A 15,528-nucleotide genomic window follows, 5' to 3' on the forward strand; every position below is an offset into this window, starting at 1 on the left:
GCAGTGTACCACCAAGGTCAGCAGATTGATTTATGAATACAAAAAATGGCATCTACTAAATCACCCACCCTTTGGTCAATTACTGTTGGTGTAATCTACATATGCCCTGGGGAATGGCCCTCCAGCAGTAGGAACTGACCTGGCAGGTGCAGAGGATCCACATGTGCTGACCCATACATCTGGCTGATGGCATCCTTTAAGTGAGGGATATTCATGACCAGTGATATGGAAGATGATAATGTCTGGACCTATTAATTTGGTGAGGGTTTTCAAAAAGTATAAATGGGGCTGGGCAGTGGTGCACACCTTTAATCGCAGCACTTGGGAGGCAGAGGCAGGCGGATCTCTGTGAGTTTGAGTCCAGCCTGGTCTACAAGAGTAAGTTCCAGGACAGGCTCCAAAGCTACATAGAAACCCTCTCTTGGAAAAAAAAAAGAAAGTATAAATGGTGTGAGATGATCAGGCAGTATAAACTAGTGTTGTGTATTTGCTTAAACTGGCATATGGGCAAGGAATGTGGCTGAGCTGGTGGAGTGCTCACTCAGCATAATTTATAGCAAAGCCCTTCTTAAACCTGGCATGATGGTGTGCACCTACAGTCACAGCACTCAAGAGACCGAGCAAGAGGGTCACAAGGTCATCCTGGGCTGCAGGCAGCTGGAGGCCAGCCTGGGAAACAGGAGACCCTGTCTCAAATATACACAGAGAAAACTCGAAAACTGGCACAACCACATGCATTCCCCCCCACACACACACACACATCTTTTAACAAAATGTCACATCTACCTCTGCCTGTGAAAGCCTGTCTAAAGACTGGTGCCCCTTTCAGCTAAGGGGTACTGGCCACTATATTTTATAACTGAATGCTTTTTCTCTCCTAATATGTACTTCAATGAAGAGTCAACTGTGCAGTGAAAAGACTATAATAAAACTCATGGGAACTGCACTGGGCCATTGGAGGCTTCCTTCCTGGGATCCTTTCGGGTGTGGCTTATACACTGACCAGTCACACAGCTCATACTCTATTACTGTCCATTATGCCAACACCACTGAACACACTTTCCTGTTGCTGTAAAGAATGCTGTAAGAACTGGACCACACATTGCTGCAATCCCTATTTTCCTAAGTCCCAAAGTGAAATTAACTGAGTCAGAAACATACAACTATTTTTTATAACTTCTTGCAAATGTCAATTCCATTGGCTATGTCTGAGTATAACAACTTTATTTTATCAATTCAAGATTCTGTCACTTGGAAGCATTTATAAATTGAGTAACTGTTATGACACTTCATTGGTGTTTTAATTTGCGTTTCTCAGGTTATAATTTTCCAGTTGTTTGTTTATGCTGTACTCTTTGTCTACACTAGAGTTTACCTGTCCTTAAGCTCTCTCTCTCTGTGTGTGTGTGTGTGTGTGTGTGTGTTTCCAGACAGGGTTTCTTTGTGTAGCACCTGGCTGTCCTGGAACTCTCTATAGACCAGGCTGGCCTCGAACTCAGAGATCCACCTGCCCCTGCTTCCCAAGTGTTGGGATTAAAGATGTGTGCTATAACCACCTGGCTAAATTTTTAATTATTTAAAAAATTCCTTTAATATTTTGAGACAGGATGCCTTGTAGTCTAGGCTGGTCTCTAATTCACTATGCAGCTGAAATGATCTTGAACTTCTGATTCTTCTGCCTCCACCTCCTGAGTGCTGTAATTACCAGCATGAGCCACCACCTAGTTCACCTGATTTATGCAGAGCTGTGGACTGAATCAAGGCTTTGTATATACCAGACAGCACTCTATCACTCGAGCTACAGCCCTAACCCATTTTAAATGTGGCGTATCTAGAGTATGAACTCCTGATTCTGAATACTGATCTCTAATTTACATGTTCCATAATTTTGGGCAAGTTGCCTATCTGTGCCTCAGATTAATTAAAACGATGGACAGATACAGCAGCTTCACTGGGTATTCTGAGCTTTAAGCCTCTATGTATGTAACAATCTCTCAGCACACTCACGTCTCAAATTTGGCTCTGATCATTACTGGAAATACATAGCAGGCAGCAGGTGAAATATAAACATACACGTGCTTATGATTACCTTTAAAGCATGTTTTTTTATTAGGACTAGGGATTGTAGCTCAGTAGTAGAGCACTTGCTTTGCATGCATGAGGTCCCAGGTTCAATACTGCTACTAACAAAAAAAAGAGAGAGAAGAAAAAAAGAAAGCATCAAGTATGTTGTTTTCACTGCACATACTTGTAGTGGAATGTGCTCATCCTTTTTATTTTTTATATGCACTGATGTTTTTCCATGAGTGCTGGGTTATAGACAGTTGTGAGCTGCCATGTGGTTGCTGGGAATTGAACCCAGGTCCTCTGGAAGATCAGTCAGTGCTCTTAACCACTGAGTCAACTCTCTAGCCCAGAATATCTTCCTCTTTTGTTATCTTTTCCTCAGAAAGATTTTATCTATATCTTCAGCTATTTTTTCCCCATATCCTGGTGATTCACATTTAGTGGCAAGGATGGAGAAGATATACCTTGAAGCTAAACTGTTCACTTCCTGATCTTACAAACTGGATTTGAGGGCTTGGTAAAGCACTTATTAAATAAGCATAAGAACCTGAGTTGGATCCCCAAAACACATAGAAAGTCATGTATGGTGGTGCACACTTGTGCTAGGAGGCAAACAGAGTAAGATCCCAGGTCAGCCAAGCTAGCCAACTGTTGAGTTCCAGGTTCACTGAAAGACCCTGATTTTAAAAAAATAAAATATACTGCCGGGCAGTGGTGGCGTACGCCTTTAATCCCAGCACTCGGGAGGCAGGAGCAGCCTCCCTCTTCAGCCTGATCTACAAGAGCTAGCTAGTTTCCAGGACAGGCTCCAAAACTACAGAGAAACCCTATCTCGAAAAAACAGAAAGAGAGCGAGAGAGAGCTAGAGAGAGAGAGGTATACCATCCCATTTGTTAGCCATGAATGTCCCAAAGGTCCTCCAAACAGCACAAGCTATTGCTATTGCTGACCAGCAAAGTAAGACCCAATTGCAGACACCATACATCTTGGCTACAAGACAGAGAAATCAAGCTGGAAGGAAATGGAAGGACTTCCCCTTCTAACCATAATATAATATCAGGCAGCTGAGAAAGAAAAGTCACCAATAATATTATCCAATAGTAGTAGACCTTGCATGTTATAATGCTGACCCCTCCATGCAAGATGTGCCCACAGGCACAACAGTGGCATGAGTATTTTCTGACTGAATTTGAGGGATAGGAAGGGATGGGAGTTTTACTGGTACTATAAAACTCATTAAAAGAGTGAACATTTTTACTAAATGTACATGGTGTCAGACTGCTTTCTAAATATTTATGCTTATACCCATAGGCAAATGCTGCTCTCAGCTTTTATCAGAGAAGCTTCTGTCTGCAGCCAATATCTCAGGGAGATGGAAAGATTTAAGAACTGATGATTGAGGGGAGGGATGGCCATTGCAATTATGAACTCATAACATTTAGTCATGAATAGGGGAAAGACTCATGGGCCTACCCCTCCTGGGTATCCATTGGCTACTGATGGATGCTAGGGGAGGGGAAATATTGATCTTCAATAGTGTAGCCATTGATATGTCCTCTGTGCTCTAGTGTGTGGCCCCACAACCATGAGCATGTGAGTGACTCTGGTTAAACTCAATTACTAAACAAAAACCACGTGAAATCAGGATGGAGAGAAAAGTGAAAGGCTTAGCAGGGGTGGAAAGGCAAACAAAGATGGGCACTGAGTATAATCAGGATATAGTATATACATATATAAAACTGTCAAGGAGCTGGGCATGGTTGTGTACATCTTCAACATCTGCACTTAAGAGGCAGAGGTAGGTGGTTCTGAGTTCTAGGTCAGCCTAGGCTACATAGTAGACCGTCTCAAAATAAAACAAAGCAAACTTACCCACATACACAACTGTCAAGGAATATGTGTAATTAAACTGGTATTTGAAGGCAGATATGGTAGCTTACAACTGTAACCCTAGCTCTTGATAGACCAAGGCAGAAGGACTTCCAGGAATTAAAGGCCAGTGTGGGCTACACAGCAAGTTCAAACCATTCTGAACTATAGACTGAGAGCCTGCCTCTAAACAAAGGATTCAAAATGTGTTTATACAAAAGCCCACATATAGTAGCCATAGAATCACAAAACTAGACACATGATGGCTATTAACAAAATCTTCCTCTTAATCTCATTGATGAAGAGAAAAAGAAGGGTAGAGGCTCTAAGCCCCAGGGCTAGGTGGCAATTCTGGGCATTCCCGGGCATTCCCTTTCCAAGACCTCCAAGCAGCCAAACCTGGTATGAGAGAATTGTCTGTATTCTGTCAATCATGTTTTAAATAAACGCTGATTGGCCAGGCAGGAAGTATAGGTGGGTCAACCAGACAGAAAGTAGAGGCGAGGCGATGAGAACAGGAGAATGCTGGGAAGGAGGAAGCCCATTCCTTCCAGTCCTGTCCAGATCACCCAAGAAGCAGGATGTGACTTGCCCCACTGAAAAAGGTACCAAGCCATGTGGCTAACATAGATAAGAATAATGGGTTAATATAAGCTACAAGAGCTAATAAGAAGCCTCAGCTAATGGGTCAATCAGTTTATAATCCTATGGAGACCTCTGTGTGATTTTCTTTGGGACTTGCCGGCTGTGGGAACTGGGCAGGATGAAAACCCCAACAAGCAAGCCTTCATGTTACAGAATGGTGCCCAACATGGATAATTGCATCTGGGCAGGATGGAAACCCCAATTAGCAGGCCCTCATGTTACACAAACCTGTACCTGTTTTCCTATTAATCCAATCAGCAATAAACATCTTCATTATCATCAGATTCAAGCCTACCTACCATGGGCTAGGTGACAGAAAGGACCCATGGTGCCCTTACCTAGCCACAGTAAATGTGTCTTCTGGCAGGAGCCGAGCTAGCTGGATGAAGATGTGATTGAGAGATGGGCAAAAGCCACACCATGGTGTGTAATAGAGAAGCAGAACATCCTGTGGAAAGGAGAGACAGTTAGTCACACCTGGTCCTGGACCTCATTCCCTGCTGTGCTCAGAGGCCTGAAGGCATTGAGTCATTGACTACAGGAATTATGGTCAGATTTTTTTCATCTTTAGTTCTAATTATGTGTTTTCATTACAATCTATGCAGTTAGAAGAGCACCATGCAATCCGCTCATATTTCACTAGATTAACGTGCATATCAGAAATAGACTGTTTTCCCCCAAATGACTACAGCTGTAGAAATTAAGAGGAATGGATGCTTGATTTCTGCCCACCCTTGAGCCCCTAAACCTGTTTCTTATAGTGATCAGGGCCTTGTAATGCTCAAGTGCTCTACCATGAACTCATCTCTCCAGTCCCATACCTGTTTCCGAAGGGTTACTTCCCAGAAGGTATCAGTTGTCACTTCAGTGATTAAATGTTGAGACGGGAACTGAGCAGAATCACTCCCAGTAAGATGCCTTTTCAAGGGACTGTAGAGAACACTGAAGTTTTGAATAAAAGACTCTAAAGATAAAGAGAAAATGAGATCATCTTTGCTCTAGGTACAAGCAGAATAGCTCACCTACTTTAAAGCTGAAATGCTCTCCCATGCTTACTTCTTTTTATTGTTGTTATTTTATTTGGGGGTTTTTGTTTTGAGTGTCTTACTTTGTAGCTCCAACTGACCTGGAATTTGCTATGTAGACCAGTCTGGCCTTGAACTCAGATCCACCTGCCTCTGCCTCTTGAGTAATGGGTTCAAAGGCTTGCACCACCACACCCAGCTCTATGCTTATAGTTTGTTTTTTTTTTAAATCACCTCAACTAAGCAAACCCTGGCAGAAAGGTGACCAAGTTGCCATTCTGCTTGAGTTTGGTAGTGTTAATTCAGAGGACAGTCCTTTAACAAAACACCATGTAGGTGGAATGCTCAGTACAATTGTAGATTCCATCCTGCTCTTTTCCAAAGAGAATGCCACACATACACAACATGAGGACACACGCAGCCACACAGGTTGTACCTTCTGCAAGAAAGGCAGTCTTGAACACAATAGTAGCTCATAAGCATCACTACAAATACAGTGGCATTACAATGTGAAGGTTTTTAATGATCATTAATGTGAGACCAAGGAGCCTTTTTGTTCCCTTTATTCAAGTTCTTCAAGTTTCCTTTTTTTAAAAGCTAACAAAAATAAACAATTATACATGGTGGAAAAAATACATAAATAAACCAAGTAATAAAAGCCCTAACTTAACCCAACAATCTCACCCTTCCCACCAATGGAACCATTTCAGAATCTTCTGCCTCAGTGAAGCAACAACACTAGTCTGATCTTTGCTTATCTCTTCCAATTCCCTCCAATGGGAGGTCTTAACAATGACTTGCTCTGCAGAAGCAGGAGGAAATGAAAAGTATCATGTGAACATTAAAGACATGCTCTTATCACATTTGAACACTAGTTGGCTATAGTTTTGGACTGTGAAACCAAGATTGCCCAATCTGAATGAGGGTTAAATTCTGAAGCCACTCTAGGGACAGTTGACTTAGGAGTTAACCCCCTAAGTAATTTTTTTTTTACTTTACAAAGATTCTCAAAACTGCTACCAAGTATAGAATAGCTGGCCCAACAGAGACTAGCTGACACAGAAGATAAACAGCTGATACAGAATATAGAAAATAGAAGATAAATAGTTAATACAAAAGATAAAATGAAACCCGAAGAGGGCTTCTTTCAAGAAACCTGTAAATTAAAATAATGTGTCTGAGCTTCTCTGAGATGAGTATTACTCACAGAATCCAGAGAACCCAATCACCATTTACTTTAAAACTTATATGCTTGCTTGGGGGTGGTGGCACACACCTTTAATTCCATGCTTGAGAGGCAGAGGCAGGTGGATCTTTCTGAGTCTGAAGCCAGCATGGTCTACATAGTGAATTCTAGGATAGTCAGGACTATATATAGAGAGAGACCCTATCTCAATGAAGGAAAAAAAGCCAAATAAATAACAGTAACAAAAACATGGTTGAGGGGTGTGGAAAGACAGCCTATTGGTAAAAAGCATCAGCTACTCCTCCAGAGGTCCAATTTTCAGCATCTACCTAATAGCTCACAATTTGCCTAAAATTCCAGTTCCAGGAGATCTAATGCCTTCTTCTAGCCTCTCTAGGTACCAGGTATGCATGCAGGCAAAATACCATACACATAAAAAAATAAAAATAAAATTTTAAGCTACATGGCTTGGGAGATAGAGAAATAGCTCAGCAGTTAAGAGCACTGACTGCTCTTCCAGTGACCTAGGTTTGATTCCTAGCACCTACATGGTGGCTCAGGAATCTGATGTCCTCTGATGGCCTCTGCAGATATTGTACACGTGTTGGTATACAGACATACATGCCTCAAAACACCCATGTACATAAAATAAAAATATATAAATGTCAAAATAAAATAAACTACACAGTTGTTCATTTTAACAAAGTCTACTACACCAACATATCATGAGTTGGGAGTAACTGGACTCCATAAAGTGACTGATCACAGATTTCCTTTGAGCATTGAGGAGCTCTCGTAATCATTATAATCTGATACAGAACGTTACGTGAGTCCTTTCACGAAGGTGGCTAATGTGAAGGATTCACCTGGACTGATGAAAGGATAGCCAGAAGGACTAGTACCTCGGGAGCTGTTCTCATCCTGCTTTTATATTCTCTCAACTTAGAAATCAAGTTTCTTTCGCTATTAAATTCCTCTTCTCTCCATTTGACATTGGCTCTCCCTGTACTTCCAGTGATGCTGAACTAACAAGACTTTTGAATTCTTACTTTCCTGTGTTGTACGTCAGGGCCTTCATTCAGCAGAGTCCTGGGAACAGGACAGCATGAGTCCATCTGCTGCTGTTGCTGCCAATGCCCAGGAGCCAACTCTGGGGAACTTCCCACAGTAAAGCCTTAGGTCATCCCAAGTGGATTTCACTGGTTTGCAACCTGCTCTCAACACTTGTGCGTTGCAATGTAGGAACTGGGGGGGGGGGGTTGTGTGTCAAGGCAGGCTTCCCCAACATGAAGTAAAACTTCAGTAGAACAAATGGGGCCCACTGGCCCTGACACTTCTACATTCAAGAAGTGAAGCAAGAATGAGCAACAAAGTCTAAGCTCACTCCTTTCCGCTTCAGTTCCTTCTCATTGCTGGTGCTATTAATGGCCATGTTCATCAGCCCCTGCACGTCCCACTAGAAAGGCTCTCGCCACTGTCTGACACGGGAGCCAGGTTCCTGGGATTAATGTTGTTCAGCCTCGGAAATGTGACAGAAGTTGTCAGTCTTGGTCCCTTAGCCCCCATGGGTTAGCTAACAAACTCAACCAGAATTTGGCAGATGGAAGCTTCTACCCTCTTTACTAGACAAACTGGCTTCTTTTCAAACTGACCAACAGATAAAGACAACTTATGGTCAGCTGTCTGAAGACTTCAAATGAGCAATGAAGCTGGCATCACCCCATGATCAGGAATAATGAGACCATCAATGTAAGTTAGGGAGACAAACCACCTACAGTACCTAGAGTGAACTTCATGAGGGCTTGATTGGGATCCAAGATATAGTGCGACTCTTCTTTCACATCAACAATTGTTGCAAACTCCTTCACGGGAGCAGAGCTTGGGGCACCCAGTCTTTCTGCATATAACCAAAATAAATTGGAATCCAAAAGGTAGATATTCAGGGTCTTGTTGGTTCTGCAGCTCAGGCCTGTGAAGGTTGTGCTAGTGAGGCCCACTTCAGGAAAGTGGTACCTGTTCTCCTCAATGTGAGGAATGGAGCTCGGGGCAGTGGCCTCACAGCTCTTCTCTAGGGAAGAGAATGCAATGGCCGGGGCTGTAAAGACATCCTGTTCAGAGCCAGTGAAGCCTGCCATGCCCCGGGATATGGTCCTGCAACATGCAGTGTAGTAGCTGAAAGGACTGTAAGAGATTAAAAAATTGCTGCATTCTATGCTGCCCGACACCACATGATAAAAAGTCTGCTCCTTGAGGTAGAAAGAATCCAGAGCGGCTGCCATCTCAAAGAAGCTGCACTGTGGCACGCTCACTGAGCTCGGCTTGGTACCACCTACTGTCTGGTTGACACAGAGCTCACAGACATTGTGGGTTCTGGAGAAGGCTGGACCCTGGGGCAGCACCACTGTGTTACAACAAGGGGACGCTGCCATCAGCTGAACATCAGGCATTGGGGCTGGCAGCTCTGGTGCCAAGGACTGGAACACAGGTGCCTCCACTCGCCGAAGGTGCTGAAGAAGGAGCTCTACCACCTGGTCCCCATGACAGTTATTGTACTCCAAGGCCACTTCGGTGATCTGAAAAACAGGGTAGAGCTGGTGAGAGACAAGGATTATGGATGTAGAGAAGGCAGCTGTGTTACCTGAATGGCATATCTGAGTCACATGTAGGAGCCCAGACATAGGCTGCCTCAAAGGAGAAGTGGTCACACCAAAACTCTTCTGTTCTAGCTACCCTGGAACTCATTCTGTAGCCCAGGCTGGCCTCAAACTCACAGAGATGTGTCAACCCCTGCCTCCTAAGTGCTGGAATTAAAGGTGTGTGCCACAGGTCTATGTCTTACAACACACCCCTCTCTGCAAGCATGAAACCATTGCTCTGAGTTAGAAGGTTCTGGAAATGTTTGCCCACCACAGATAAATGAAGTCCAGCCCATAAAACTGTTCAGCTCAGGTATGTGTCCAGACCACTAAAAGAATAAGAACAGACTTGAGCCCTCTTGCCTTCCAGGTGAGTGTACTTTCTTCACACCTTTAATACTCCCCTGTGCTGCCATTTTTTTCCATCTTTAGTAAGTCTGAAAACTTCCCAAACACATGTACAGATTTAAGTAAGTTTACAGCATATATTCTCGCAAATATATTCATGCCTTCCAGGAGATCACCAATCCAGCCCACTCCCAACTATCCATACCCATCTTCCCTTTCTAGAGCACCTCTTCTCCTCCCTCACTACTGTGGTTGGGTCTCAGCACCATCAGGCTAGAAAACAGCTCATCCTCTATTTCTGTTCCGTCTCCTCAGGCTCCATCCTCCTCCTCCTAACAACTGAACTTTCCATGCTGATGTTTCTTTCTCGAGTATGACCCTTAGCTAGGTAATATTTGGAGGCTCTCTATTACCTGCAGGATAAATACATTTGCCTGTACTGTTGGTCTGGTTTGCCTTTCCAGGCTCGTGCCACCTGTTTAGGCCAGACCAGGGCCTCTTATAATGCTGTACCTTTTGCATGCCTGGCCCAGGACTCTACCTTTTCCTCCTGCTGTTCCTAAGACCCTCAAAAAGGGAGGTTGCTCAGGAAAAGGCAACCCCACTCTGAACTAGCTTCTGCACTTCTAGTCCCTGACACACCTCTCACAGCCTCAAAAACTTCTGCTACAACATCCCTTTTCTTTACAGGTTTTATGGCCTCACCAATAGGACCAAGTTTGGGCACAGGCGAACAATTGGCATTTCAGAGAAATGTGCACAATATCTTTTCTTGAAGAGAGTAACCACCTTACTCTCAAGTTTAAGGTCATCTTCAGCTACTTAATAAAGCTAGCCTGGGCTACATAAAATTTCAAATAAGTGAGTACGTATGTATGAACCTGAGTTCTGGAGAAAAACCTAGCACTCCCAGCTCCCATCCACCTGGCTTAGCTTCCACATAAAGATGGAAAATACAGAGCATGAATACTGTACATTATTGTGCTGTCTTTGAATTGTCTGACTGCTGAGGAGGGAACAACAGCTCCTAAAAGACATTTGATTATAAATGTTGCTGGATTAATACAACCTATACATTTTGAAAATGCCTTGACTTCAAAATTTAAGTCAAAAGATATGTTAATTTGAAGAAGAGGTTTTGCTCTTGTTTCCACAGGAAATGAGAGGTTGTGGATTCATTCTTGGTTAAAAAAAAATAATTGATCAAGGAATACCCCCTGAAAATCTCTGACAGGAGCAGATAGCCCAGATGATCCAACATTTTAATACACCTCTGTTGCAGTTTCCTGAGTTGGACATCCATCACAGTTTCAAGATTGCTGTCTGAGATGATCCAGCATCACAGAATACTCCAGTCAGGTCAGGACTTGACCATAATCCTAAATTTTGTAGGGGTACCCATGAGATTATCAGCACCCTCCAATCAACAGGAAGTGGACTAGAAAACTATGCCCACATTTTCAAAATATGGATTATGGATGTTTGTCTTTGTTTGGTGTGTTGGCTATAAGTTGTTAGGAATAATGGTCAGGAAAAAAAGCTAAACAGAGGAAATTAAATTCAAGGTTCAAAAAAGGGAGAATAAAGATATGATCTTGTTTTGTAAGAAAAAAAGGGGGAATATAGATAGGATAAAGGGTAGATTATTGAATCTACTCTGAAAAAGAAGGAGGATATAGATATGTAAGATAAAAAAGTAGATCATTGAATCTACTTTTAAAAAGCAACTACTAGTTTTAAATGTTTTACACTGGATTGGCCTTTAGTATATTGAGACTAATTTTGCTAAAACATACTGTACATAAATTTCTGTGGGGCAATATTATACTCCATATGGAGTTTACTTTCTTTGTGGCAAAAGTAAGTTACTGGGCAAGAAAATGTCCCTGCCTTGACTGCTGACAGTATGCTGTCCTAATTAGACAAGCTGAACACAAAATATCCTGCTTCACGGAAAAGTCTGTTGGATATGCTAGGCCTGTGGACCAAAAACAGATGCCCCAATGTTGCAGAGGAACTTTGCGTGACTGTCCAGGTAGCCAGCTGTTTCTGTAATTTCTCACATTTTTTGGAAGTCGCTTGCTGGCACTTCCTGCTTACTCAGTTAATTTATTATTTTCTTTTGGGTCTCTGAGAGTGTTGAAGACTAGACAGTAACAGTTATAGTTTTCCTTGTTTACCTGACACAGAAAGCAAGTTATGCTAGAAAGTAAATTAGGTACTAGATTTTGGACTCACCAAAATAGGATAGAAATGGAGTATTTTCTCTGAATTTGTCAAATGCAAATGGACTAGACATTGTTGATGTATTTATTGCCTGTATATATTGTATATAGTTATTATACTTATTGTATATAGTTTTTCTTACATTAGTTATAGCCTTCTTATTTTAGACAAAAGGGGGAAATGTAGTGGCATTTCATTTGCATTTTAATAAATAAAGCTTGCTTGAAGATTGGAGAGTGAAACAGCCTCACTGGTCAGCCTTACAGACCAGGTAGTGATAACATACACCTTTAATCCTAGCAGCCACACTAGCTTGTCAGAGAAACCTGGCGGTACATGTCTTTAACCCCAGTGGTGCACACCTTTAATCTCAGCCCTAGAGAAGATCATAAAACAGGAGGAGACAGCTCTAAGTCTCAATATTATTCTGAGATTCCTGGAGGCAGGATCACCATTTTCGGACTGAGGTTGAAGTCAGTGGCCAGCTGCTTTGCTTTTCTGACCTTTAGGTTAAACCCCAATTTCTGTCTCTGAGTTTTTATTAGTTGTGTTTCATTTCTCTTCTGTGAATTATGTTGGTTTTCACATCATAACCCTCTTACAGAACAGTTTTGAAAACAAAATTCATGGTACATCCTGTTAATGTGTTTGAATCTATGTCATATTTAACTAATGTAAATAATTAAAAACTTGGGGGAAAATTGTAAATTCCATGCTGTCAACACTTCTGTTCTCTTCTATCAAAGATATTCATAAATCTAGATGCCTCTGCTTACTTGACTCATGCTGTCAATGCCTGAAAGACTACTCAGAGTGGAGAACAAGTCAAAAGGATACTGCAGGCCGAAATAGAAACTTTGACTAGTGTGTTGCATGATGTCTTAGAAATGCTCAAAGGACACTAGGGAACAGTGTCCCTGGTGTCAGAATCTATGTTTTCTTTGTGTGCACACATGCAGATATGGGGTATACAGGCTGGTGGTTGGTGTATATGTAGAACAGTTGCCCATTCCTAGGTTGGTACAGCCACCAATTGGCCACTTCTGACCTACATGAAGCCCACAGTTGTTACAAGGGTCCTTGCCTACTATGCTCTCAAAAGTGTAAGTTCTTCTCATTTTCTGCCCAGACCTAGGCCCACAATGAAAAACAAAGCTGCCCTGCACTCTCTATTGAGCTGACAACTCTCCTTACCCAAGTGTGACACTCTTCCTGCCAAGCCTCTCCTCCCCTCTTCTGCTACTTCCTGACTGCATTCTGGCTAGGGTCCAGTTGTCCTCTGAGTAATGAGCAGGCTCTTAGTTCCCAACCACACCAGCTTCTGAGACCAGATGCCTACAGTTGCCACACACTTCTTTCCCCACGAGCTCCCAGGACTCAATGAACACTGGCCAGACTGACCTGACACATGGAGGAAAGTACGGGGCAGACGTTGCTTGTCTCAAGAATACACAGTATTATGATGGGTCATCCCACCTATATGTGGATGTAGGGTAACAAACTCCACCTGCTACAGAGCACCCTAGGAGCCCAGGTGACTCATTTTAAAAGGCCTGTTTGTAGATGCTAGAAACAGAAGATGTGGGGAGATGTTCATGTGAGGACAAAAGGCTGAACACAAGGCCTCCCTCTGGGGCCAAACTCAACTTCAACCCTCTGGAGTGAAGGTCTGGACCCTTGCCAACTACCGGCCACTCTGCATGCCCAAGTCAAGGAAGACAATGTCCCAGAAGTAAAAAGCCACAGCTACCAACAAGGTTGAAACCTTGTCTTTCCTGCAAAGACCTTAATCTAAATAGCAGAGGCCTGGGCATGGAAAAGAGACTCTTGGATCATAAAACATTCTGGCAGCACACATTTTCCAAAGAAATGAGGCTGTAAGACCAATTCAGAGGAAGGAACAGAACTACTTCATTGTTCTCTCCTTCCCTCCTTTAAAGTCAGACTGTGGTATCAGTGAGAAGACTCCCAGTGAGTATAACAACTTGAATCAAATGCTGAAGAACAGCACAGTGAGTCTGGCTGGTGAGAAGTTCTGCTCCAGCCTTCAGAGCAGTGCTGAGGGTCCCAGGGACAGGCACTGTCTGCCTGACCTGGTCTCTGCTAGACTGACTGGCTGTCAGATTCTCAAGGGATCCTTGAGGCAAAGAAAAAAAATAAAACCCTAGCAAATCCAATTTAGCAATCCCAGGCTCTTTCTGCTGATTATTAATGCTCCCTCTAAGTGCCTCCAAATAATCCATGTATAAAATAAACTCATGCCAGAAAGCAAAGGAAGGAAGGAAGGCAGGCAGGCAGGCAGGCAGGCAGGCAGGCTCCAGGCAGTACCTGTCTCTGAAAACCTATCTGTACAACAAGGAAAATCTAGAGAAAAAGGCACACAGCCATCAAATGCAGCTGCACCTGGCCACTGTGTTGCTGCCCCCAAGACGGCCAAGGCTGGCGGCTTGGCCAGGTGCCATAACAGTGGCATTTCCTAGGCCTTATCAACTTGTCTGTGTTCCCAATACCGTCTAAACAGGAACATCAGTGCAGTCACCTGAGGAAGAGGGCGTTTGGTCTGTGTTGGGGAGACAATTTCATTTCCCTTCTCTAGTCACCCCTGACCAGAGCAACAAATAAAGACGGTCAGAGAATCTGGGGGAATTCCTGTCATAAACAGAGACCACTGAGCCATAGCTCCTATTCCTGATGACCACTCTGATGATAGGTTAGTGCCTCGAATGTGGAAGAAGAGCCATGAGACGACCACCAGAACTCCTACCTCATCCAGGAGAGGATGGTTCTCAGCTAAGGGATCAAAAGGTATGAACAGGAAGAGTGCTGGTCCCTTCTTCAGCTCATTGTTCAACAGCAGACTCTTGCCTCCATGGGGCTGCAGCCATCGGAAGAGGGTCTCCTGGTTTTCTGAGGCCCATTTATAGATGTTCTCAGCAGTGAAGCTCATGACCTCCCTTGGGAAGACCTGCCAAGGATAAATGTGAGAGAATAAAACAAAGGTGAGTAGACAAGGCAGAGCCAGAGTGCCAGCACTGTCCTCCAGAGGCCTGGCCAAGCCGCACTGAGGGAGAAAAGGCACCACTGCTGGCTACAAAGCCAGCCCTTGCCCCCTCCACACGTATCCTCAACATGTGGGAGAACGCCATCATGGCAGCAGGCCACTTTCACATCACTGGGTTCACCTTTTGCTGAGAGACTCACTATTCACAGATACTCTCCCTGCCCTCTGGTGGCTGTAATGACCTCTAATACCCTGTCATCTAAGGAGAGCACCACAAAGCATTTATAAAAGAATCTAGGCCTACCGTCCAGAGGCCAAAGTTGAGTTTCCACTAGGCAGAGGCTACAAAAGACTTTGTTCACAGTCACCCCAGTAACTGGACAAATTCCTGGACAGAACAGGGACCCAGCAAACACTTGAGCAAATCAGTTAGTGACCTAAGCTTACACAAGGTCCCAGATTGTACTTTGTGTGTAGCAGGAAGGAAAGAGACACTTCGTGTTTTTGCTTTCTTTTTCTGTAACA

The 15,528-nt window shown here is 43.4% G+C and overlaps 1 protein-coding gene across 3 annotated transcripts in view; it reads right to left on the reverse strand.

Moving 5' to 3' along the window:
- The window catches only part of Txndc11 (thioredoxin domain containing 11), a 72,881-nt gene that overhangs the window by 6,459 nt on the left and 50,894 nt on the right, over window positions 1–15,528 (reverse strand). For all 3 annotated transcript variants that reach the window (XM_085694550.2, XM_048433209.3, XM_048433210.2), the window contains 4 exons: window positions 14,767–14,967; window positions 8,573–9,365; window positions 5,403–5,545; window positions 4,920–5,029 (listed from right to left, as the gene is read on the reverse strand). In XM_085694550.2, the coding sequence (XP_085550676.1) occupies window positions 4,920–5,029; window positions 5,403–5,545; window positions 8,573–9,365; window positions 14,767–14,967 (1,247 nt within the window). The remainder of the gene's footprint in view (window positions 1–4,919; window positions 5,030–5,402; window positions 5,546–8,572; window positions 9,366–14,766; window positions 14,968–15,528) is intronic.

This window comes from Myodes glareolus, chromosome 9 (assembly GCF_982192425.1).
Source record: "Myodes glareolus chromosome 9, mMyoGla1.1, whole genome shotgun sequence".
NCBI lineage: Eukaryota > Metazoa > Chordata > Mammalia > Rodentia > Cricetidae > Myodes > Myodes glareolus.